The sequence below is a fragment of the Dipodomys ordii genome, unplaced genomic scaffold (genome assembly GCF_000151885.1).
Source record: "Dipodomys ordii isolate 6190 unplaced genomic scaffold, Dord_2.0 Scaffold22, whole genome shotgun sequence".
Lineage (NCBI taxonomy): Eukaryota > Metazoa > Chordata > Mammalia > Rodentia > Heteromyidae > Dipodomys > Dipodomys ordii.
In genome coordinates, this window is record NW_012267238.1 from 11,320,450 (window position 1) to 11,347,098 (window position 26,649).

The 26,649-nt window shown below is 40.5% G+C and overlaps 1 protein-coding gene across 1 annotated transcript in view; it reads right to left on the minus strand.

Moving 5' to 3' along the window:
- The window catches only part of Prcp (prolylcarboxypeptidase (angiotensinase C)), a 59,603-nt gene that overhangs the window by 15,443 nt on the left and 17,511 nt on the right, over positions 1-26,649 (minus strand). The window contains exons 2-6 of the mRNA XM_013014209.1: positions 9,994-10,134; positions 7,897-7,998; positions 4,187-4,368; positions 3,810-3,967; positions 1,239-1,408 (exon numbers count right to left, since the gene is read on the minus strand). Of these exons, the coding sequence (XP_012869663.1) occupies positions 1,239-1,408; positions 3,810-3,967; positions 4,187-4,368; positions 7,897-7,998; positions 9,994-10,134 (753 nt within the window). The remainder of the gene's footprint in view (positions 1-1,238; positions 1,409-3,809; positions 3,968-4,186; positions 4,369-7,896; positions 7,999-9,993; positions 10,135-26,649) is intronic.

Sequence of the window (26,649 nt, forward strand, 5' to 3'; positions counted from 1 at the left end):
AAAAAAAAAAAAAGTGTTTTTGAAACCTAACTCTCATATTATCAGTTCAATTTTATTTTCATTTCCAAAATCCATTCTAGCTGTAGAGTCAATCATATTCACAAGATGTAACCATCAAGTTGTCCAGCTTTTGATTTTAAAAACTAAGAACATTTTTAACAAAATCCATTTAATATATACATACCTGTATATGTATTTATGAATAAAGATGTATCTATTTATATATATGTAAGTACATTCACCAAAAAATGTATGTGTGCATGTGTGTGTATGTGTATGTGTGTTGTGTGTGTGTCTGTGTGAGTACGCACACACGGATACTGGGCTTGAACCTCAGGGCCTGGACACTATCCCTTAGCTTTTACCACTTAAAACTGTCACTTTAACACTTAAGCCATAGCTCTTCTTCTGGCTTTTTGAGCTGAAGATAAGAGTCTCTTATCTGCTCAAACTATGATCCTTAGATATTGGCTTTCTGAGTAGCTAGGATTACAGGTGTAAGCTACCAGTACCTGGCCCCAATAAATAATTTTGACATGAAAAGAACCCTAAAAAATTGTAAAAGCATGTGAAATTGGTGTAATATGTTTTTACACTTGTAAAAGGACCTAAAATGATATAATGTGTCTCTACATTAGAATATCTTCACACCACCCTACGTACGTACTACTATCCTTTTCCATAGAGAAGAACACAGGATCACACACTGGTAAGCAGCAGTTCTGGGCAATCACTGACCTTCAGGATCTAAGAGGGGAGTCCTTTCCCCTCTGACATTCACCATGGCTGTCACCCTTCACAGTGTGTGTAGCATTTAAAATGCTTGCACAGCTAACTGAACTGTAGTAATGTAACAGCTGCCACTTAGGATGTATTAACCACATATTGCATAGATATGTGAATTATATGCCTATTACAAAGACTAAATTACTACATATGCGAAGGGTGCAGCCCAGAATTTGGCATAGCAACTACTGGTCTTACTTCCCATTCATAGAACTCCATAATGGATGCAATTAATGGATGCAATTTATCTCAGGTTTTAAATGAGGGAAGATTAAAAAAGAAACTGACATGTTCAAGGTTGGAAAAAAAAAAGTGGATGAGTCCAGGATTTCTGACTAACATGGAACCCTCTATATCATTCAGATTTCCTCTGATGAGGAAAGTTAGAGAAAATATAGGGAAAAAGGGAAAAGGCATGTTCCTAAAAATGATGAGAAGCATTTTTCTGTTACCTTAATAGGCCAGGCAGGCAAAGGCTGCAAAAAGTTACACTCATAAGGGTAGTTGACCATCGCCAGATTCACCCAAGTTTCAGCAATCCATTCTTTCAAATGCTCAACATCTTCAGAAGTTAAGGGGCTACACAGGTGAAAAGCCTCAGTGAGCCACAGAAGTCCACTGCCTGGGGGGAGAATCACAAGTGGAATCTAAAACAGGACTTGTCAGCCTACGTCTTTACATTTCACTACATATCATGATTTAGTATTACAAAAGTCACTGTTTTTTATACCACTTCTCCAAAAATGGTTTTCAACAAAACATTTTCAGAGCGATGGGATAATCCACACTAGACATTGGTGATATGTGTCTTCTCTATGCACCCCTTTTTAAGATACTATTGAAATAAGTAAAAACATAAGAACAAGGGGTGGGGTGGGGAGGAGTGTGGGAGGTGGGGAGGAGGGATAGTGGGGCAACAACAAGGGAAGGGGTAACAATGGTCAACAAATAATGGACTCATTGCCTTACTCATGTAACTGTAACCCCTCTGTACAGCATCTTTACAATAAAATTTTTTTAAAAAACAACAAAAATCCCCATAAGAACAGCATAGAATGAGAAGAATCACATAAACTATAAAACAAATGGGTGCATTTAACAAATACAGAATCAAGCGAAAGTAATAGTATATTCACGAACATGTTGATTACTAAAATTCAAGAACAAGTAACATTAGTCTATGTTTTAAGGAGTGAGGGTTGTGCTTAGCTTGGGTAGATGTAGAGGTAAAGACTGAAAATGTCACCAGGGAATTTTTAAGACGTTGATTGTGTTCTTTGTGTGTGTGTGTGTGTGTTCTATTGGAGTTGGAACTCAAGGTCTTATACTCATTCAGCTTGCTTACTCAGCTGGTATTTTACCACTTCAGCCAGGCCTCCAGCTCTGCTGATTATTTTAGAGTTTCATACAATTATCTTCCTTGACTGGCTTTGAAACTTGATACCCTTGATTTCTGTCTCTTGAGTAGCCAGTATTACAGGCATGAGTCATCAGTACCCAGCTTGATTGTATGCTTTCTTGACCTGGATGCTAATTATACTAAGCATTCACTTTGTGGAAATTCATCAAGCAATATATTTTGATTGGTATGGTTTCCTATATGTGTATAATACTTTTAGTAAATGTCTATTTAAAAAGTGGAAGTGCTAGACAGGACCAATGACTCATATGCCTCCAATTCCAGTTACTTGAAAGGTAAAAATATGAGAATCAGGGCCGGGTACCAGTGGCTCACACCTGTAATCCTAGCTACTCTCAGGAGGCTGAGATCTGAGGAATGTGGTTCAAAGCCAGCCAGGAAATGAAAGTCTGTGAGACTCTTCTCTCCAATTAACCACCAGAAAACTGGAAGTGATGCTGTGGCTCAAAGTTGTAGAGCACGAGGCTTGAGTGAAAGATCTCAGAGACAGAGCCTGGGCCCTGAGTTCAAGCTCCATGACTGACAAAACAACAACAAAAAATACATGAGAGAATGACATTGCCCCATTTGTTAGGAAATGAAAAGACTTGGAAAAAATTATATTAAGTGAAGTAAGCCAGGCCCAAAGAAACATAGGTCCCATAGTTTCCCTTATTTGCAATAACTAGTATATGTCTAGGACAAGTAAAAAAGGTCAAAAGCTATGTACATATGACCAGATAAGATGAAGTTAAGTGAAATGAACCCCAAGATAGGGACACATGTGGTTTTTTTCTTTCTTGCTATTGTTTCTAATTTTTTGTTGCTGTGTATGTTCCTCCCCCACAGTATAACCCCTGTTCTCACTGTATTTGATGTTGGTATAATTTGGGGAGGGAAAGGGAAAAAACAAAGTGTTTAAATAGGAATACAGGTTGACCTATTATAACAATGAGATGTACAAGACACTATGTTGAAAAATGAACTTTACAATATGGGGCAGGGGCAGGGGGAGGGGGGTTGAGGGATGGTAGGGGAAAAACAAAGGAGGAGGCAACAATTCTTGATAAGAAATGTACTCATTACCTTGCTCATGTAACTGTAAGCCCTCTGTACAGTATTTTCACAATAAAATAACTTATTAAAAAATACATGAAAGCCAAGATTTTAGTCCAACCTAAGCAACAAAAGTTAACAAGACCCTATTTCAAAGAACAAGCTTGGCATGGTGGTCTGTATTTGTAATCTCAGTTACAAGGAAGACATAGGTTAGAGGACACTGGCCTAGGCAAAGTAAAAGACCCCATATGAAATACAACTAGACAAAAAGGACCAAGGGCATGGCTTAGATGGTAAAGCACTTACCTATCAAGTACAAGGCCCTGTGTTTAAACCCCAGTACTGCCAAAAATATAAATAAAAATGTAAGTGTTGAATTTAACAAAGAAGAGGTCAAAAAAAAATCTGCAGTCTGAGTCTTTACTCCATTTCCTGCATGGGAAACAGGAAATGTTCCTCCTTCTTTTCCCATTTTTCCCTACTTCATCCTGTTAGACTAAAATAAATCCTTTCTAAAAAATAAAACAAAAATCCCTGCAAACCTATTCTGTTAATGAATGCTTACCGGAACCCGCAAGTCGATTAATGGCGTCCCAGGATTTCCGGATGCTCTCTGAACAATTTGGACCACTTTTCTTAAAGTCTGCAGTCACAATCTTCATAAACATACCACAAGGAACCAAATCCTCAAACTGCCAGATAGGGGCAGACGCTGCAAGAGCTCTATGGGAAGCGAGGAGAAATGAAAAAACAAACATAACTCATCCAAGTCAAGTCTTTAAAACGAAAACCGAGACTGAGTTAAAATGCAGAGAAAGAATAATGTCATGTTAATGAGACAGAAACTGGAAATCGCAATATGATAGAAAGGGACATTTCTTACCCCAAACAAATCTCTAAGTTCACCTGGGTGGTCAGTGAAAAGTGCATATGTCCACTTACCCAACTACTATGTGAGGGTATTTCATCCTAAGCCAGGCCGCAAGCATGCCACCATAAGACCCCCCGATGGCAATGACAGGTTGATTTTCGGCTCCAGGGATTGTTCTTTTCAAGTGTTTGATTAACTCTACAAAATCAACTAGGGCTTGTTCTGATGTCAGAAAATTCAAGTGTTTAGCATCCTAAAAGAAAAATCAAAAAAGAATATGGGTAAAAACCTGCACATAGATCTATATAAGCTTTTCTCCAAATACAGTTTCCAAGCCATTGTGCTAGCACGCCCAGTCAAAGCACTATGTGCTCGTCTAATGGGAGCTGGAGTTCTAACTTGCCCCACTCCCCGCAGCACAGCCCTGGTGTGGCCCCTGGGTTTATTTCTGTTAGATAAAACAGTAGGTTTATTTCTGTTAGATAAAACAATACACTTTCCTTTCAAGCCTGTCATATAACCCACCTGGGTGTCCCCTTTCAAATGTAAGTTCTATTAGCTGCTTTGTTGAAACTGTAGAAATAATAGAAAAAAAAAACCTGTGACATTCAACAACAAATGTGACAGAATATAAAACTGAGCTGGGTGCTGCTGACTCACATCTATAATCATAGCAACTCAGAAGACTGAGATCTGAGGATCACAGTTTGAAGCCGGCCTGAGCAGGGAAGTCCGTGAGAATCTCCAATTCACCACCAAAAAGTTGGAAGTGGAGCTTTGACACAAGTGGTGGAGCACCAGCCTTGAATGAGAAAGTGAAGGAGCATTGCCCAGACTCTGAGTTCAAGCGCCAGAACTGGCACACACACAAGAGCGCGCGCGCGCGCACACACACACACACACACACACACAGGACAAACTAACTTAACAGGCAACTGTTTTAATTTTACTTCAAATCTTGACATATTTAAAATATCTACAATGTAGCCAGAAAGAAACAAAACCCTGAGATAAGGATCATTGGTAAAAATAAAATTGATTCCTCCTAGGCCAGTGGCTCACGCCTGTAATCCTAGCTACTCAGGAGACTGAAATCTGAGGATCGCAGTTCAAAGCCAGCTCTGCCAGGAAAGTCCTTGAGATGCTTATCTACAATTAATCACCAGAACAACCAGAAGTAGCACTGTGGTTCAGTGATAGAGTGCTAGCCTGGCACAAAAAAGCTCAGGGATAGGATAGGTTTTTTATCACACTAGGAGTTAGGTGCAACTTTTTTCCTACCCTCAAATAATATCTGTAACATCTTCATGTTACTGACAAGTTCTCTGCGCACACAAAGGGAAAGTAGCATATGAAAAACAGCCCCTTGGCTTCACTTCCCTAGTAGAACATCAACTATAGTGACCTAGTGAGGAAATTATTTTTATCTGCAACAATCTGGTTTGCTTCCCAATGATTTTAAGATCTGTCAACTCTCCTAGTCATGCTTAATGTTCTAAAGAATAAAATTCCCCATGCAGACCAAGAAATATCAGCATAGGGATATCTTTAACTTACCTTTACTTATTTTAGTAATAATATGAGATAATAAATTCAGTCCTGAGAAGAAACATGTAAAAACTCCTTCAAAATAGTGAAATGACTTGTCTCAAGTTCTTCTGGCTAGGGGTTCTAAGAACATAATATGTGTGTATACTGGTGATATACAAGATGATTTTAGGTACAGTCCATGGTTTTTTGTTGTTGTTGTTTTGTGAAAATACTGTACAGAGGGGTTACAATTACATGAACAAGGTAATGAGTATATTTCTTTTTTTATTGTGAAAATACTGTAAAGAGGGGTTACAATTACATGGGCAAGATAATGAGTACATTTCTTATCAAGCATTGTTGCCTCCTCCTTTGTTCCCCCTTACCATCCCTTTCCATCTCTCCCCACTGCCCCCGACTGTCCCTACCCTTCCTCCCTTCCTCACCCCCCCCCCGCACCGAAGTTGTAAAGTTCCTTTTTCAACATAACATCTTGTACATCTCATTGTTGCAATGGGTCCACCTGTATCCCTATTTAAACAATTTGTTTTTTCCCTTCCCCTCCACAAATGATACCAACATCAAATATAGTGAAAACAGGGATTATGCCATGGGGAGGGACATACAAAGCAACAAAGAAATCATCTTATAAGTATGTTAGAAACAATAGCAAGAAAGAAAAACCATATGAGGCCTTATCTTGGGGTTCATTTTGCCTTACATCAACTTATCTGACCATTTCTGTTTGTCTCAGACATATACTAATTATTTCAAATAAGGGAAACCATGGGACCTATGTTTCTTTGGGCTTGTCTTACTTCGCTTAATATAATTTTTTCCAAGTCTTTCCATTTCCTAACAAATGGGGCAATGTCATTCTTTCTGATGGAGGCATAAAATTCCATTGTGTATATACACCACATTTTCTTGATCTTGATCCATTCATCTACTGAGGGGCATCTGGGTTGGTTCCAGATCTTAGCTATGGTAAATAATGCTGCAATAAACATAGTTGTGCTGGTAGCTTCAGTATGGCCTTGTTTGTGATCATTTGGGTAAATGCCCAAAAGTGGGACTGCTGAGTCATAGGGGAGCTCTATGTGAAGTCTTTTGAGGAACCTCCATACTGCTTTCCAAAGAGGTTGAACAAGTTTACACTCCCCACATCTCCTCCAGCCTCTGTTGTTATTAGAGTTCTTGATTATAGCCATTCTAACTGGGGTGAGGTAGAATCTCAATGTTGTTTTGATTTGCATTTCTTTTATGGCTAAGGAGGTTGAACATTTCTTCATGTGTCTATTGGCCATCCTTTTTTTCTCTTCAGAGAAGTTTCTTTGTAAGTCTTTAGGCCACTAATTATTGGGCAGTAATTTCTTTGAGGATTTGTTGTTGGGGGATTTAATTTTTTGAGTTCCAGGTATATTTTAGAGTCTTATTTTAATGTAATCTGAAGAAAATAATTAGTACTTTATACATAAAGCCCTTAGTAAAAGTAATGCTGGGTTTAAAAAGTAAATTCCAACTAGGTGCAAAGAGGCTGAGATCCAAAAGATCGCTGTTCAAAACCAGCCACGGCAGAAGATTCTGCAAGACTCCATCAAAAACAAACAACAACAACAAAAAAAAAACAGTAAAAGCTGGCATACATGCCTACCAAATAAGCTAGCAAGCAAGATAGTTCAAGACCCTGAATTCGAACTATTTATTTTGTTTTAAGTGAGTTTCTTAAAGAGAAATATTTTTTAAAAAATAGTATTTCTAGGTGAGGTGCTGTACACTTTTATCCCAGCTACAGGAGAAGCACACTAGCTGGGTGCAGTAGTAAACACCTTCATCCCCAGCCACCCAGGGAAGCACAAAGCCTGAGCATAGAGGAAGACCTTACCTTATACATAACCAGTACAGGGCTGGGAATGTGGTTTAACAGGAGAGTGCTCGCCTAGCATGCATGAAACCCTGGGTTCGATTCCTAGGTACCACATAAACAGAAAAAGCCAGAAGTGGAGCTGTGGCTCAAGTGGTAGAGTGCTAGCCTTGAGCAACAGAAGCTCAGGGACAGTGCCCAGGCCCTGAGTTCAAGCCCCAGGACTGGCAATGATGATAATAATAACAACAACAACAACAATAATAACCAATGCAAAAAAAAAAAAAGGAGCTGAGGATGTAGCCAGCACAAGGCACTGAGTTCAATCCCTAGTACTGAAAAACCAACAAACAAAAATATTTTCCTTTAAAACAAAGGCATACTTACTTTAAATGAGTTGTTGCCAAAGGGCAGGGACTTTCCATAGTATCGATGCTCAGCAAACACCAACATAGCACTCAGTTCCTCAGCCACATCCCACATGAACCCCTAGGAAGCGTAAAAAAGGAGGATGTGAAAGAGCACTACTCAAACTTTTTGCAAGCCATATAAAATAGCTACTGATGCAGACCAGAACAAACTCTCTGGCTGCTGAAATGGCTCAAATGATAGCAGTGATTATTTAACAAGGGTGATTCCAGAGTTCCAATCTTACAAAGAACTGTCTGAAAAGTTACATGATTTGGCTTATTCTAGGGATATAAGATGTCATAACTGTTTCACTGCTAAACAACAGGTTCACACTGATAGTCATTCCAATTCTTCTTCTCCTGACCCTCTACCTCTTTGAATTGGCATTCTTGGAATCTTCAAATTGCATGTGTACCAAATATTCTAGCAAAGAGCTAAGTTCAAGGCCAGCCTGGATAATGGTATCAGGACTCAAACTCAAAAAGGAAAAGAAAAGGACTAGGTCCTATCATAGCTCAAGTGGTAGAGAACATACCTACCCATCAAGACCTGGGTTCAATCCCCAGCACTGCAGAAACAGGCACTGTGAGTTCAGACAAAAACACTGGGACTTGAAATCATCTCTATATTGATACAACTTTTAACTAGCAGAGTCAAGACTCTAATACAGCACAATCACCAAGCACTGCCAGGCTTCTTTGCTCCATCACATATGTCTGGCCAGGAAACTGGTCACTGTGTTTTGTTTTGTTATGGTTTTATTCTGTTTTATTCAGTTGTGGCCTCAAAATCCTTTAGAAAGCATCCCAAGAGCCAATATCAATGGATTTGATTATTTAGCAGTGATTTAAAAGATATCATTCTTGGAAGTGGTGCTATGGCTTAAAGTGGTAGAGTGCTAGCCTTTAGCAAAAGAACTCAGGGACAGCACCCAGTCCCCGAGTTCTAGTCCCACAACCAACAAAAAAAAGTCACTCTTAACCAGGCATCAGTGTTTCATGCCTGTAATCCTAGCTACTCAGGAGGCTGAGATCTGAGGATCACAGTTCAAAGCCAGCCCAGACAGAAAAGTCTAAGATTCTAGATTCTTATCTCCAATAAACTACCACCCCCCACAAAGAAAAAGCTGGAAGTGGAGCTCTGGCTTAACTGATACTGCACTAGTCTTGAGCAAAAGAAGCTCAGAGACAGCATCCAGGCCTTGAGTTCAAGGCCCAGGACCAGTATGCATGTGCATGTGTGCACATGTGTGCCCGTGTGTGCACACCCCCACACCCCCATCATTCTTAATGTATGTTCTTACTTTCTAATGGGTTACTCCCTAACAAGGACTATGAACCTCAAAACATTTGTTTTGATCAGCAGCAACAAAAGAGCTGCATGAATGTGAGCATGGAGAATCTGGCATGATATCTGTGATGGTTATATAACCCCACCTTCTCTTCCTAGGCCCTACTCATTCCCTGCACATATCTATGCATTTGGCCACACACATCTCAAGCACACCCTCTTCTGCCTGCCCCATCCTGGCAATATTGATCCCTTCTTCAATACTTCCCTGATAGCTATAGTTCTCTATTACTATCCACATGTCTTGCCCTATGAGGCTGAGTGCCCTAAGAACACCCACACTTCTGTGGAGCTGTCTTCAGGTTGTGAATTGAACCTGATGCACAGTGATTATTTGCTTGCCTCTATTTCAGGAGTACTTCTATTTTTCAAAGAGATCCAGGTTATATATTATATATTATATAGATAGATACATAGATAAAATTAAATATTTTTCTTTTCTATATATACTCTTTCCTTTAGATATAAATTAGCATATATTCATAATATATAATATATTCATATATTTATGATATATTGATATAGATGTATTACATATTTATATGTTATATATTACTATAAAACATATTCAAACATATTTTTCATTTTCACAACGATTTGTGTTTCAGTTTTATTCATTTAACTATTATTTATTGAGCACCTACCACATGCAAATATTTTTCCAGTTTATTGTAATAAAAAGCAAATGTTTGGAGCAGAGGAATTTCACAAACTGGCACATACCGTATTATTGCTAAACCAGACAATGTCCCCTTCATTACCAGTGTAGAAAAGTATTGATCCACCATCTTTCTTCCAGTGTCTATCAGCTATTAGGTACCGCTGTTTAAAGGTTTTCGTGTCACTAAATCCAAAATGATTAACCTATGTAAGAAACAAAATAAACAAGATATATTTTACAGGAAGGAAATGAAGCGATATCAACATAAAAGTGCTTCTCCCACTAAAATCAACTATATTATAAAAGTAAGCAAAAGAAATTTTGATTTTCATTTTTATTATTAATAGTAATATGGATGGATGTTATTTTCTTTATATGGTTATTGGTGGAAAATATGTTCAGTAGGAATGAGAACAGATACAATTATAAAGTCAAGTAGCTATTTAAAAACACAATGATACTAAAACTGAATTGAAAATAGAACTACTAATCCATTATTTTCTCACTTATTTCTGTTAATTTTTGACAAAAATTGTACATATACTGTACAACATGATGTCTTGTAAAAGGAATACATCATAGAATGGCTAATTAAGTTAACTAAAATAGGCATTACCTCACAAATGTATCATTTGGGGAGATAAGAGGATTTTAAATCTATTCTCTTAGAAATTTTCAAGTGTACAACCTAGCCCATAGATTTTCAAAATTAATACATTCTTAATTATCTAAAACTTCATTTCATAACCTTTCAATATTAACACTCACAAACCACATAGACCACTGATGAGGCCAATAAACATTGTCACTGTAGAATACTCCAAATCCCAAGATTTGGGTATTTTATACCATTCCCAACAAAAGGAACTAAGGCTTCTTAGTGAAGTAGCTGACTGATATTTGGAACAAGAAAATAGGCCCACACATATTGCTAGGCAAAGAAGTGCTCAGAAATTAATAGCATTCAATTAATGGACATAGAAGCCCATTGGTTAATGCTTAGTAAATTGAGCATAAAAACAATAAAGACTGCAATTGACTAAAATATTCAAATTATGAAAAGTATTAGTGCATAAGGACATTTGTTTAAAGAGCAAGGAAAAAAATCATTTGCCACTACTTTAAAATGTCCATGAAATCAGTCTTTTACTTTGAAATTGGGAATCAAAAATAAAAGAATTCAACTACTGGTTTTTATTTTTTTACATTTTTTATCTGTATCAATTAGTTGTACAAGGGAGTTTGATTTTGACATGTTTGTTCATATATGCATACCTTGAGCAGACTCACCCCACCTCTCCCTTGTCTCCTCCCCACACTTCCCCAACCAATACCCACAAAGTTCAATACATAAAACATGTTGATCATAAGAATTCAAGATTTATCCTGCCTTTTCAACACAATTGTATTTTGGGGTACCAAATAGTGACAGTTCATAAAAAAGAGGTGTTTAATCAAATGTCAGAAAGAATTAGAGAATTAGTAAAATAAAATGATAGTTCCTCAAGAATTACCAATTTGGGCAAGAATTACCAATTGTTGTTAAAAGCCTCATGAGAATGGATGATAAAACTTGAGGGAAGGGACAGGAGGAAGGTGAGGGAGAATAAAAGAAGACATGATATTGACTGAGAAGCATGGCTCATAATCTGACTTACAAAACTGTAACCCCTTCGTGCAACTACTTTAATAATAATAAAAATAAATTAGATGATGGTAAAATGAACACTCATATATAGTGTCAGAATGATACCATAAGGAATTCTCTTTTGTCACAAGGGGAAGAGGTAACTTTATAAGGAAGAATGTGGCTCAAGGGAGAGTACATGTCTAACACCTCCGCAAGCGTTAAGTTCCATAAACAAACAAACAAACAAGGGTCAGGCTCTCATCACCTTAACCTTGGGACAAATACATCACTAATGATGAAGCAGACAGGGTTATGTATCTCTCAGTAAACATAACACAAAGCACATATCACTTGTGGTATACTCTGGCCAAAAAAAACATTGTGTTTATCTTAACTCAGACTTTAGATCTAATGACTAGGCTCCAGGAAATACAGAGGGAGGATGATTAAGTTGCAGAGACTCTAAAGCAGTGGTCAGGCAAAGCTGAAGGCAGGACCCTTCACAAGGCTATAGGATGGAGCAAAAGGCAGTTAAGATTAAATTAATTTTAAGGAATTTAATACCCACATGCAATGCATGGCCCTGGAGTGACTCCTCGCTTGAATGAACATGACAACCTGGAGACAAGTGGGCTAATTTGAATATTGAAAAGATATTAGACAATACTAAAGCTTTGTTGGAGTGATACATTATTTTGACTGCATAAGCTATTTGTCTTTTACAGCTATACTCTGAAATATTTAGAGAAAGAATGCAAACTGTGATTTCCTTGAACATACTTCAACATAAAAAAGAAAAGTGAGGACTGGGAATGTGGCTCAGTGGAAGAGCGCTTGCCTTGCATGCCTGAGGCCCTGGGTTCGATCCTCAGCACCACATAAGCAGAAAAAGCCAGAAGTGGCACTGTGGCTCAAGTGGTAGAGCGCTAGCCTTGAGCTGAAATGCTGAATGACAGTGCCCATGGCCCAGAGTTCAGGCCCCGTGACTGACAAAACAAAAAGGAAAGTGAATTTAAATGAGCAAAACTTTATATTGAAATAAACAAAACACACAAAGATATTGAGACTTTCCAAAACACACTAGACATGTCAAAAAATAAGAGTAACAAAACTATTTCAAACTTTAATGGAGCTTCCGATACATTTTTTAGGCTGTTTTGGCCCTTTGGTATTTTAACTCCACTTTCAAAATACAATAATCAAATGCTACCATATGATTTTAAAAATTCGTGTGTTTGCAGGGTGACCCACAGTACACTGCCCTGTGCCTTCAGGGTGGTGGAAGCTGAATCCCTAGGTTTCTGGAGGGACGACATGAGGAGGCAGTACACAGGTGCTGTTCCACCCTCACTAGAATGGGAGCCATGCTGACCTAAGCCTGACCCCATTATAAAACAGCCCCATCTCCATCTCCATCCACCTGTGTACACATACACACACACACACACACACACACACACACACACACACACACACACACTTCAGTCAGAGATCCCAAAATCAAGTGTCTTAAATTTATACCTAAACTTCATGCTTTCTGATATTATAATCATAACTATAGGTACACCTTAAATATAAGCTATTTCCAAATACATAGACACATGCACTTCTTCTGAGGGAAATCAGCAGTTTATAGGGACTAGGTATATAATCATGATGTGCACATGCTATACCGTCCTCTTATCGCAGACCAACCACTCAGTCAGCAAGCATGCATTGAGCTCCTGTTCTTGACCAAGTGCAGAGCTAAGGGACCATGAGGAGGCTGAGCCGCAACCCCTACATTTAACTTTGATGAACTCAACTCAGCCTAAAAAGCAAGGGAGAGACATAGTGGAGACAGCAAGTGACTCCATCTGCTTCTGTTCTGCTAGTACAAGGTTCTCCCTGAGAGCTCCTGCCCACTCTCAGTATCAACCTGAGAAAGTATTCGAATCCTAGACCAACTGAATCTGACGCTGCAGGAAGGGGCAGAATCTAGAAAATCCATTCTTAACCAGCTCTTTGTGTGATTATGGTATTTTGAAAACCACTCAATTAGAAAGCACCAATGTAAGACATGAATTTGTTGTTTATTCTCTTGATCTAGGTTTCAGAAGACCTCTAAAGTAGCTTGCTAGGCTGAATAAGTCTCTGGTATTTAATTACTACCTGACATTAGACCCCAAAACAAGCCAACTTTCCATCTAAAATCCCAAGGGTCACAGGAACTTTAGAACCAGAAAGAAGGAAGGAAGGAAGGGAGGGAGGGAGGGAGGAAGGGAGGAAGGGAGAGAGGGAGAGAGGGAGGGAGGGAGAGGGAGGGAGGAAGGGAAAAAGGGGAAAAGGGAGAAAGGAGAGGAAGGAAGGAAGGAGAGCAAGTCTCTCTGTAGAAGAAAGGACACTGTGAGAGTTAACAGGCCTTCCTTGGCTGGGAATGTGGCTTAGTGGTATAGTGCTTGACTAGCATGTATGAAGCCCTGGGTATGATTTCTCGGAAACACATAAACAGAAAAGGCCAGGAAGTGGCGCTGTGGCTCAAGTGGTAGAGTGCTAGCCTTGAGCATAAGCTCAGGGACAGTGCTCAGGCTCTGTGTTCAGGACTGGCTAAATAAATAAATAAATAAGACAGGCCTTCCTAGTTGTAAAACCAAGTATTTAACCACTCTGAAGCACTGGTGTCTTCCTAAGTCATTCAAAGAATTGAGTCAAGGATAGAGAAAATGTACCTAAAGTACCAAGTATAGTTTCTGGTAATAATAAGGGCTCAATACATGTAAGTTCTCTTCTCCATTTCGTTTGCATACCTATCCTAGGAACAACTTGGGCAAGAGAAATGAAGCACCTCTGAGAATTGCAGGAATCATTCTTAGAAGGTCAAAATCTCCTATTTTCTAAGTGTTTCATCTCAGGGCTTAACAAGTTGAAATTTTTACACAGTGCGGTGTCCTTTGCACAACATGAATTTACAGAATTTTCTTGGCTTCTTGCCATCATCAGGGATATCAACCTCCAACTATACACATTAACTGTAGTTCTCATAGCTCCTGATCCAGCACACAGGGGCAGTGGTGGCCTCTGCTGGTCAGAAATGAGACCCACATTGCACTTTCCTTTCTGTGATCCTGAAGGGAGATGTAACAAATCCCAACAAGAAAGGGCTTTACAAATCATATGATCTGTGTTGCTCAGGTCAAAGAGGTCAAATGACCTGATTAATGTCAAATCAGAGCTGGAACTTTGCATTTGCAATGTGATTTCTTTTTTTATTGTGAAAATACCATACAGAGGGGTTACAATTACATGGGCAAGGTAATGAGTACATTTCTAATCAAGCATTGTTGCCTCCTCCTTTGTTTAAATAACTGAAATAAATAACAGTGCTGTAAAAGTAACACAAGCATTATTACCCCCAAAAGGAAACATACTTCTGGCCATGTTCAGCTGTGATGAACTGTGGTCAGGAAAAATCCAAAAATAAAGAAGTGTTGGATTGGGAAGGATGAGGGAGAATGTTGAAAGGGGTGACATCACTCAAGATGCATTGTATTCATAAACTGATTTGGAAGGAGGAGGAGAAGGAAGAAGAAGAGGAGGACCAAGAGGAGGAGGAGGAGGAGGAGGAAATGATGATGCAGCAGAAGCAGCAGCAGTAGCAGGGAACAGGTGGCGCACACCTGTAATCCTAGCTATTCAGGAGGCTGAGATCTGAGGATGAAGATTCAAAGCCAACCCAAGCAAGAAAGATCATGAGATTCTTGTATCCAGTTAACTACAGAAAACTTGAAGTGGCTCTGTGGCTCACAGTGGTAGAGAAGTAGCCTTGAGAGAAAGAGCTCAAGAACAGGACCCACAACTGACCAGTAAAAGAGATCAGGAAAGGAAGTCATGACACGCTAGGTGTGTTGTCATTATTCTCTACTAGAGTTCTTAAATGGAGACTAACGTTTTCTCAGCAAGTTTGATTCAGAAAGGAGGCAACTTCACAGAGGAAGGTTATCTCTTTCATAGATGAAATACATTTTAGTAACTAGTGCTTGAGAAAAGAGATGCTATTGTAAATTCATCAGGTATGCATATAGTATCAAATTACATTGGAAAAAATAGTATCTGCTTCTAGGAGAATGTACCCAAACACCCCATCCAGTCTTGCAGTGCTCTGGAATTTCCCTCTGACCAAAGACCATTGGCCAAGGGGGAAATCACCATCTTAACTGAAACCAAAATAGTCCCAAACATACTGCTAAAACAGAGATGCAGCACCCTGCCCTTGGGAGACCTAAAACTTTCCAGTACGCCAAGATATAACAAACTTGGTCAAAGGGCTAATAGTTCTACCAGAAGAAGATTCTGGAATTACCATATCTAAAGCTCCACACTGGACTTACCTGGCCTCAACTTCAGCTCTGAAGCTGACAAGCCACTGGGACCGACAACTACACGCACACAGTTTTGGGAACTGATTTACCACTAGATGGTGCTGTTGGATAAGCAGTGAAGTGGGAGCGTCCTTAGGGACAGGGATGGACGCTAGATCCCAAGGCCAAGTGCTTGGATTCAAATCTGATACCCACATGCCAATTACGTGAAATGTGTTTTCCTAAATAAGGATGTGTTCACATCTCTGAAATTCATGAAACATTTTCCTTTTGTTTTTCCTAGTGCTAGGGATGGGATGGGACCTTAGGCCGCAAACATGATTCGCAGGTGATATAACCCAGCCTTTGGACTTCTTCAGAGATGAGGTATGCTATGCCGCCTAGGCTGGTCTCCAACTGAAGATCTTCCTTTCTCAGCCTCCTGAGAGCTGAGATTATAGAAGAACATTTCCATTTCCCTTCTTTTTAAAGTCAGCATCTAAAACGCATGCTCTAGAGCTGGGTGCCAGTGGCTCATGCCTGTAATCCTAGCTACTACTCAGGAGGCTGAAATCTGAGGATCACAGTTCAAAGCTAACCCAGGCAGGAAAGTCCAAAAGGCTCTTATCTCCAATAAACCACCAGAAAACTGGAAATGGCAATGTGGTTCAAGTGGTAGAGTGATAGCCTTGAGCTGAAGAGCTGAGGGACAGCACCCAGACCCAGAGTTCAAGCCCCACAACTGACCAAAAAAAAAAAAGTATGCCTTAGAAGTCATAATTTGTGGAGGAGATGGGGAAAAACAAGTCGTTTAAGGATACAGGTGGACCCGTTGCAACAATGAGAAGTACAAGTTGTCATGTCGAAAACAAACTTTACAACTTGGGGCGGGGGGAATTTGGTGGGGGGTGGGGAGGGGGAGGGAGGCTGGGAAGGGATGTGAAGGGTAAACAAAGGAGGAGGCAGCAATGCTTGATAAGAAATGTACTCATTATCTTGCCCATGTAATTGTAACCCCTCTGTACAGTATGTTCAGTTTCCCACTGAGTCACCAAGAAGGAAAAAGGAACCTATCCTGCCCACACCTCGATTTTGGCATGTGGCCTCCAGACTGAGAGAACATATTTCCATTGTTTTAGCCTCACATTCTGCAGGTCTTTGTTATACCTTCCTTAAGAAATTAATACGGGCCCGGAAAGTGGCTCAGTGGTAGAGCGCTTGCCTTGAGCTGAAGAGCTGAGGGACAGCGCCCAGGCCCAGAGTTCAGGCTCCATGACCGGACCCCAAAAAAAAAAAAAAAAAAAAAAGAAAAGAAAAAAGAAACTAATACGGCCAGCACTAGTTACTCACACATGCAATCCTAGCTACCCAAGATGCTTATATCTGAGGATCAAGGTTCGAAGCCAGCTCATGTAGAAAAATTCTTATCTCCAGGGCTGGGAAGGTGGCTCAGTGGTAGAGCGCTTGCCTTGCATGCCTGAGGCCCTGGGTTCAATTCCTCAGCACCACATAAGCAAAAACAAAAAGCCGGAAGTGGTGCTGTGGCTCAAGTGGTAGTTGAGCTGAAGAGCTGAGGGACAGCGCCCAGGTCCAGAGTTCAGGCCCCATGACCAGACCCCCCCCAAAAAAAAAGAAAAAAAAAAGAAAAATTCTTATCTCCAAATAACCAGCAAAAAAAAAAGCCAGAAATGTAAGTGTGGCTAAAGTGGTAGACCACCAGCCTTGAGCAAAAAAGCCAAGTGAGAACACAAGGCCCTGAATTCAAGCCCCAGTAACAGTGTGAGCATGAGCGCACACGCACACGCATGCACACGCACACACACACACACACACACAGAAGAAAAAGAAAGAAACTAATATGGAAGGCCTCTCCATGGAGGTGGCATTGGAGCTGAAGCCAGAAGGAGCCAGCCAAGGAGAGGTCTTGAAAGAAAGAAAATATATAGGCCTTGAGACTAGGAAGGGCTTGGCAGGCTTTAGAAATAGAAATGAGACCAGAGTGTCTATCTCAATGTAGTAAACAAGGAGCAGGGTTATGAAATCTTAGGGCTGATTCACACCTACTTTGGTGGGGAGCTTGAATTGAATTATAATGGTATCGGGAGCCCTCGTAGAGCACTAAGGTGTGCTCTGGCTGCTCTGTGAAGACAGCCCAGAGCAAAGGTAGAGGAGGCCACTGAAAGGTCCCAGTGAGAGATGATCATAAGAATAAGAAGCAGGTTTCAAAGCAAGGTCTCTCTTCAGTTGTCACAAATATAGCAATGTTTATTTTGCAACATCATAATACCAAAGAACGGGCACAATGACAAAGGAGCCCAGTGTACAACATCAGTGCTCAACAAAAGGATGTTTTTCGTACTTGGCAGCCACCACCACCACTCATCATAAGTGATTATAAAGGCCCTGATTGTGAGCAGTTGAACAAGGAGGGTCCTGCTAAACCTAGAGAGGCCTAAGGCTTCCTGCTAGTAATTGACAGATGTTAACAAGACAGATTCTACTTCCATTCCCTTTTTCCAAAACTGCTTCAAGAAATGGATAGAGTGATACCCTAATTGCTCTCAAATATATGGTTCCTGTTCAACTCCCATGAGATAAAGGATACCAGGGACCACAATCTTTACCTACCTACTTCCGCTGATTTAAACTACTTTTGTGTGTGCCAGTCCTGGGGCTTGAACTCAGGACCTGGGTACTGTCCCTGAGTTTTTGTGTACAAGGCTAGTGCTCTAGCACATGAGCCACAGCTCCACTTTTGGCTTCTTTTTGTTGTTGTTAATTGGAGAGAAGAGTCTCCCAGACTTTCCTGCCTCAGCTGGTTTCAAACTTCCCTCCTTGATCTAAGCCTCCTGAATAGGTAGGATTACAGGTGTAAGCAGCCAGCACTGGGCAAGAAACTACTTTTTTTTCTTGTTTTTCTGCTTGCTTGATTCTCTTTAGTTTTTGTTAAAATATACTCATCTTCCTCTAGGCAAGATCTTCTGCAAATCAGAGTGGGAAGCACTGAAAAAGAAAAGCTATCATGGTTTTTGTTTTTACAGACTTGGTTTTAAAGTAAATTGGTTTTGTTGCATTGCAAAATACATGATTTTGAAATACTTAAGGGAAAAAAAGTAAACTTTACAAAGCCCTCATATGACTTGTAACCACAAAAGGAAGCAACTGAAGAAAGTAATGCCTAAGTTTTTTTTCCTCCCGGGAAACTCCAACATTGTATTTCCAATTCTGATTTCACTACAAAATAGTCTCCAGGGGTTTCTTATCATCCTCTTAAACATACATGCTACAAACACTCTACATTGTTTTGAGCACTATAAAAAAGATGACAGAAGGGAAAAAGGATATCCTCAGCAGAAACCAAAAAGCTCAGAACAATGACAGCAAGTTCAAATGCAATCAAGTGGCTTCCGTTGATGACTTCCAGGTGCGCTCGCCCCACTACATGGCCCTTTTGACTGAGGACAACCCAGAGCTAATAGGATGAACACCCACCTGAGCACTCACTGAAGAGGGATGGCAAACAAGCTCCACGGTTCTCACAGTGCTTAGTGTTTAGTGCATGATGCCACAAGTACTTAGCAACAGTAACTGTACAGGCGTTCTACCAGACAGTAGCAGGGCCAAGCCTTCCTTTTGACCTAGGTGGCTGGAGAAGGGATCTTGGGGATGATGAGCTTTTCATATTCAAATGGCAGGAAAAAGCCATGAGATCTATTCAGTGTCACTTCATAAAGGAAATAGTCCTGCTTTATTTGTGCTCTTATAGTTAAGTTTAGCTCTATTTCTATTATAAAGCTTCTAGGTTTAGCCTTCACGTAGTTACTTCTATATGTAGATCTTATATCTACTATGTTATTAGAACCTAAAGGCAGCAAGATTGTAAGTGAGAATGTACAGATTGCACCTCGTGTGGATGGCCCCCTTCTCAGAATTCTTCAGGGGCTGCCCTCAGCTCTACGCACAATAGTATTACCTCATTTGTTCTCCACAGGAGCTCTGGGAAGGGGCAAAGCTATGTGTTTCCCACCATGCCACAGGGCCTTCTTATGACTGCAACCACTGCACAAAACACCACACACACAGCCCTTGAGCCATCATCACTGTGGACCTGAATGGAGAAGAAGTGTAGCATGTGATGTGACAGCAGAAGATCTCATGGCTCAGAGTGGCCTTAGGCAACACTGGTCTCATCTGCCCTGGTCTCTAGGGACCATGAATGAGACTCAGTTATCTCTTCCTCACACGTAGTACATCAACCCAGGGACATATGGGCATATCCTGACAAGGACCCTCCTCCACAAGCACAAAGCTTGTCCTCCTCCTACCACATCCTCAGTGCCTCCATTGTATGCCCAGCCATCCTGGAAACAAAGAAAAAAGGCACATTCTTTGTTCTCGAGGAAGCCATGGTATGGGGGAGGAGAGAAGCAAACAAAAATTGAGAGGCATGTTATGAGCTGAGCTGGTAGCTCATGCCTGTGATCCTAGCTACTCAGGAGGCTGAGATCCAGAGAGGCACAGTTCAATTCTCCAACTAACCAGTAGAAAGCCAGGCTAGATATAGAGCTCAAGTGGTAGTGTACCAGTAGTGAGCAAGCAAGCCAGGTGAGTACGAAGCTGTAAATTCAAGCCCTAGTTCTGACAAAAGGAAAGAAAGGAAGAAAGAAGGAAGGAAGGAGGGAAGGATGGAAGGAAGGAAGGATAAAAAGAAAAAGAAAAAAGAAATGTGCTTTATGAAGAGAGTAAGAACAATGTATTTGTTGGCAACAATGTGGAGACATGGCTGGATGTGGTAGCTCATGCCTGTAGATCTCAGAAAGCTGATATATGAGGATCATAGTTTTGAAGCCAGTCCATGAAATCCTTATCTCCAATTAGTCACAGAAAAAGCCAGAAGTGGAGCTGTGGCTTAAGTGGTAGAGCACTAGCCTTGAGCTAAAAGAAGCTCAGGCCCAGTGCCCAGGATCAGAATTCAAGCCCCAGGACTGGGGGTGGGGGGGCAGTTATAAGAGAAATGATCCAATCAAGTGGTAGCTCAGAGATAGAGTAAAAGCAAACTCCAAGGAGCTGAGGCCTGTCCTGGGACCCTGCTTACCCTTCCTCAACCTCTTCTTCATTGCCCAGTTCCCAGTTTGTATTTTGGACATCTATAATGGAATAGACTTCAAGTCTCCAGACTCCTGTAGATGAATTTCCTCCGAATGGAATGTCTTGCAAAGGACAACCTCATCCTCCAAGTGTCTCCCCAGGGCTGGCCCCTCTGCAAAGCTTTCCAGGACAAGTCCAGGCCCACAGAGTGTGCTCCATCTCCTCTCATCCTCTCACCGCTACCAGTGCAGCAACCACCCCACTGTGTGGTCACTGTGTTGTAAGTCAGCCCAGTACAGTGGGAAGAGCCCAGCTCCGGAGCCTGCGAGTCCAGGGATGAAATGCTGACTGTAGCATATTTCCTGCTAGATGATGTGCACATCCTGCAAGCAATTCCCACATCTGAACCTGGGTTGCCTTGTTTATAAAACTAACACTTTCCTCATGGAGCTACAAACATTCATGGTAGTATAGGTACAAGTCTGTGGCCACAGCAAAGGCTCCAAACTTTGTCAAATTATAACAAATTGATAATTGCTGGGCATCAATAATTGTGTAATGTAGTATTAATAAAAGCACATCACAGCCACGTGGATATTTCAGATTTGGCATGCGATTCTGGAGAACATGAACAGCAGGTACAATTATGTCCTTATTGAATCAAGAAAAACTAAGGAAGTATTAAATATAGGGAAAAGATAGATGAAGAATACCACCAAGAAAAACTCTTCCACAAAGGTATATTTCATTCAAGAGTAAATAAATAAGTAAATCAGTGGAAAAGCAGCAGCACATACTGAAACAAACTGACTCAGGGACAATAATTATAGTCTGCTACCACTATAGGATCACCTCCCTTTACAATTACATTCTTACGTCCCATAATAACAAGATAATTACAACTATTCACAAGGGGTAGTGTATTCATCCCCTAGCCTCAAACCTCACAGGGTTCTCCACTTTGGAGATGGTCTTTTTAGTCATCTACAAAATGGATGTGTACTGAACACAAGACAAATCTCCCTTATGGTATTGTTTCATGATATTTAATTCACTCTTGTTAGTGTTTGGAAACACAAAGCATGTCAGAAGACCACAGGGAACCCTCTAATTATGCAAGCACATGAACACTAGGAGGAAAAACAAGATGGAAAATTAAGAGAAAAAAAAAACTAAGGAAGGGCAGAGGCTGAGTGCCCATGCCTGTAATTTCAGTTATGTAGGCGTTAAGACAGAGAGCAGTGAAGTTTTAAGCCATCCCAGGCAAAATGTCCGTGAGACCACATTTCTGCCAACAAGCTGGGAGTGACAATTTACATCTGAAATCCCAGCTACACAGAAGAAATAGGATTACAGTCTGAAAACACAAATAAACAACTAGAGAACACCAAAGAGAAAGAAATGAATGTGTTCTGTACCCACCTATTATGGTTATGGGTTGTCTCCCCTCTCTCTCTCTTTCCCTCTCCCTCCTTCTCCCTCCCTCCTTCTCTCCCTCCCCCCTCCCTCTTTCAACCAGGACTTGAACTGAATATCTGCCACTTTCCCTCATAGGCTAGCTCTCTAACAACTAAGCCATGCCTCCAACCTCGGACTTCATTATGAAAGAAATGTCTACCTCTGTAGGCCTATCTGATTTTAGATCAATATTAACAAAATCAAGGCTATGAATCAATAGTGTGTCAGAAACTCAGCTGAGCAGGTTGTTGATTTTTTTTTAAACTTGCATACTAGTGAACAACCAAGCTTCAGAATTAGAAATTAATTTTATTTCTTAAAAAAACTAAATGGCCTGAATGTTTATGCCCCCGTGAGTGTGATAGTTCTACTAGTAGAACACAATTTCAGGCAATTCTCCCAGTAGAACACAGTAAACAGTTAAATAAGTGCTACAGACAGTAGGTAATGGGGAATTCGAGGAAGGATAGCTCATACCAGCATGGGTCAGTTGAAGAAGTGGGGTGTAACTAGAGCCTAGTAAGGCTGGACTGGAAGAGAAAAAGGAAATACCCCACCATGCTGCTGGCCTGAACTGAAACTGAAAGACAGGGAGAGGGGGGAGGAGGGAAAGGGAAAGGAGGGCAGAGGAGGGGAGAGGAGGGAATGAGATACCATAACTGAGCAGCATGTACACAATGAGGTAACCAATGTGTAATGCTTGGCACACATGACAATGAGATTTTTTTTCTTGCAAATTTACTTCTTTGGTTATGTTTTTAAAGGTTGGTATTTGTGTTGTTGTTTGGGTTTTTATTATTATTATCTTTCAGTAGTTGAGGTTTCAGTTCAACATGTCAGTTTGTGAGCACAATTCATCTGACCAATGTCACAAAGATTGATCTTAAAAGTCACAGCATCATCTAAGCCTGCACTAGGTGAGCAAGGGATGGAGAGTCAAGATACCATGCTTCACTTGGCATGTACATCACTTGAAACACACTTGACTTGATGCACCTACAGCCCCCTGGACTTGTGGGATGTATATAGAGCAAAGATGAACCTTGGTGCTCATCTTGGTGCTCAAGCCTTTAAGAACCCCTGACACACAAGATGCATGGTTGCCACCCTTGAGGTTACCAAGAGATGTACAGAAAACATTGTTATAACACAATCAGCAAAAAAAAAAAACAAAATTATGGGAGTTTCTATTGTCGCTTCCACAAGCCGGTGGCTGCATGGGGGTATAGATTCCCCAAATCAAGCAGCCCTGCAACAATTCAGAGTTTGTCTTTTTTTCCCACCCCATCCCATCCCACCGCCCGGAGTTAGTCTTTTTGAGACACAAACTGTATTTTTTTCCTTCTTTATGTTGCAAAGCTTATACAGAAGTGAAATTCAGCATTGTTAGTAAATTTAGACTTATTTCCTAAAATACTGGGTGGCTGGAACAGTCTGGGGGATTTTTTTTCTTTTTTGCAGAATTTGCTGAACAAACTGTTTTATCTGTAAAACCTTCTTGAGCCTACAACAGTTCTGGGCTTCAGGCCTAAGGACATAACCTACTTCAGTATCAATTCTTTTCCCTTTTAAATCTACATATAGAAAAATACACACACATTGGGCTGGGAAGATGGCTCAGTGGTAGTGCACTTGCCTTGCATGCCTGAGGCCCTGGGTTCGATTCCTCAGCACCACATAAGCAAAAAGAAAAAAGCTGGAAGTGGCGCTGTGGCTCAAGAGGTAGAGCACTAGCCTTGAAGACCTGAGGGACGGCGCCCAGGCTCAGAGTTCAGGCCCCACGACCGGACCCAAAAAAAAAGAAAAATACACACACACACACACACACACACATACACACACATAATACAGAAGCATATTTATAGAAACATGTTATATAATATTAACATACATAGGAATATGTATGTTTCTGTATGGAACTTTTTATGTGTAGAAACACATCACACACACACACACACACACACACACACACACACACACACACACATTACACCACATGAACAAAAAACACAAATGAAAACTGTTTGAGACTCCAGAGTCATTTAAAGCCAATAGTTCAGCCGGGCCTCTGTGGCTCACGCCTGTAATCCTAGCTCCACAGGAGGCTGAGATCTGAGGATTAGGGCTCAGAGCTAGCCTGGGCAGAAAACTCCCATCCATTCCAACTCCAAATAACCACAGAAAAAGCCAGGCTGGTGTTTTGTTCAAGGGAAATGAGGCAGTTCAGCACCAAGGAGAGTTGTCGCCAAGGCTTTTCCACAATGCTACAGTGCTGCTCCCTCAGCGGAAGAGGCCATTGGTGCTCAGGAAGTGGCAGCAGTTTCCGACAGTTTTAAAGGACAGTGTCTGCAGTGTGACCCATGGTTCAAACTGCATAAAAATAAAAATGTACTGGCAAAGGATAACAAGTACTTCCTTACTTTCTTATGGGATGAATCAAGACCATTGTTTGTTTTGTAATCCCTTTTTAAAATTGAGCTATTAAATCACAATGATGTTGGCCAAACATACTAACCATATGCTTATCAGGAAAGCCTATAAAAAGTGCCAGTAGTTTGTCTGTTGGGGGAGGGGGAGGAGGAGGGGGAAGGAGAGACAGAAACGTTGTGGGGGGGGGGATTTGTGGGGGGCAACATAAGAAAGAAAAAAATTTTAAATATAAAAAAATAAAAAAAGAAACATTGAGACAAAGGGTGAACAAATGCAGCAGTGATACTTACTAAACTATGTTGAAAATGAACTATACAACTTGTGAGGAAGAGGAGTCAGGAGGGAATAAACTGGGAGAAATTGAGTGAAGAGGTGATACTGTTCAAAAAGAAATATACCCATTCCCTGACCTTTGTAAATTTAACCACTTTGTATATCACCTTTACAACAACAATTTTTTTAAAAAGGGTTAAAAAAAAGTGCCATTAGTAACAAAGACTTAAATCCACAACACACACACACACACACACACACACACACACACACATATACACACACATACATTTATAAAATATAACCAGGACCCATGGTATTTTTTAAAACTTTTAAGAGCTTTTTAAAAACTTCTCTACTTCTTAAGACCACAAATGTTCTATGGTGTAGAAGGAAAAGGAGAGTAACTAGAAGACAGTCCTGAATCTGAGGGCCAACTCTGTTATTTAATAGCTATCTGAACTTGAATAAGTTACTCCATGTCGTCAGGCTCATTTTCTAATAGATACAATTTTAAAAAACAAAGGGTGAACAAATGCAGCAGTGGTACTCCATACGCACTATGTTGAAAATGAACTATATAACTTGTGGGTGGGAAAAGGAGGGAGAGAGTAAAGGAAGGGGTGATATTACCCAAAAAAAAAGGTACTCATCATCTGATTATGAAACAGTAACCCCTCTGTACATCACCTTAGTAACAATAAAAAAAATTAATTAAAAAAGTAAGGATAATGTACCTGTGCAAGTGCCAAGCAAGAGCCTGAAGGAAGTGGGGGCTTAGTGTATTGTTCACAGATTTTGGAAGTATAACCAGCCTGTATTTCCTAAGTCTGAAATCACTGCCAAACACATGTACAAATAAATAGTTTATATCATGTCTAGAATTGCCATTTTAAGAGTCAGAATTATTTTTTTAATTGCAAAAATATGTTCTGAATGCTTACACGACATAGCCAGGCGCCAGTGGCTCACACCTATAATCCTAGCTACACAAGAGGCTCAGATCTGAGGATTACATTTTGAAGCCAGCCTAGGCAGGAAACTCCATGAGACTCTTATCTCCAATAAATTACTCAAAAAAGCCATTAGTGGCACTGTGGCTCAAGTGGTAAAGTGCTTCCCTTGAGCAAAAGAAGCTCAAGGACAGTGCCCAAGCCCAGAGTTCAAACCCCAGGACTGGCCAAGAAAAGAAAAAGAAAAAGAAATATGACTTGCAAGCCAGGCACTGGTGGCTCATACCTATAATCCTAGCTAGCTATTCAAGAGGCTGAGCTCTGAAGATCATGGCTCAAAGCTTGCCCAGGCAGGGCGGTCTATGAGACACTTACCTACAATTAATCACCAAAAAAGCCAGGAGTGGAGCTATGGCTCAAGTGGTAGAGCACTAGTCTTGAGCAATAAAGCTCAGGGACAGCGCCCATGCCCTAAGTTCAAGCGCAAAATCAGAGCAGTGGGGGAAGACTTGCAAAGCCAATTTTTTTTTTATTGCAACTGTCTTGGAA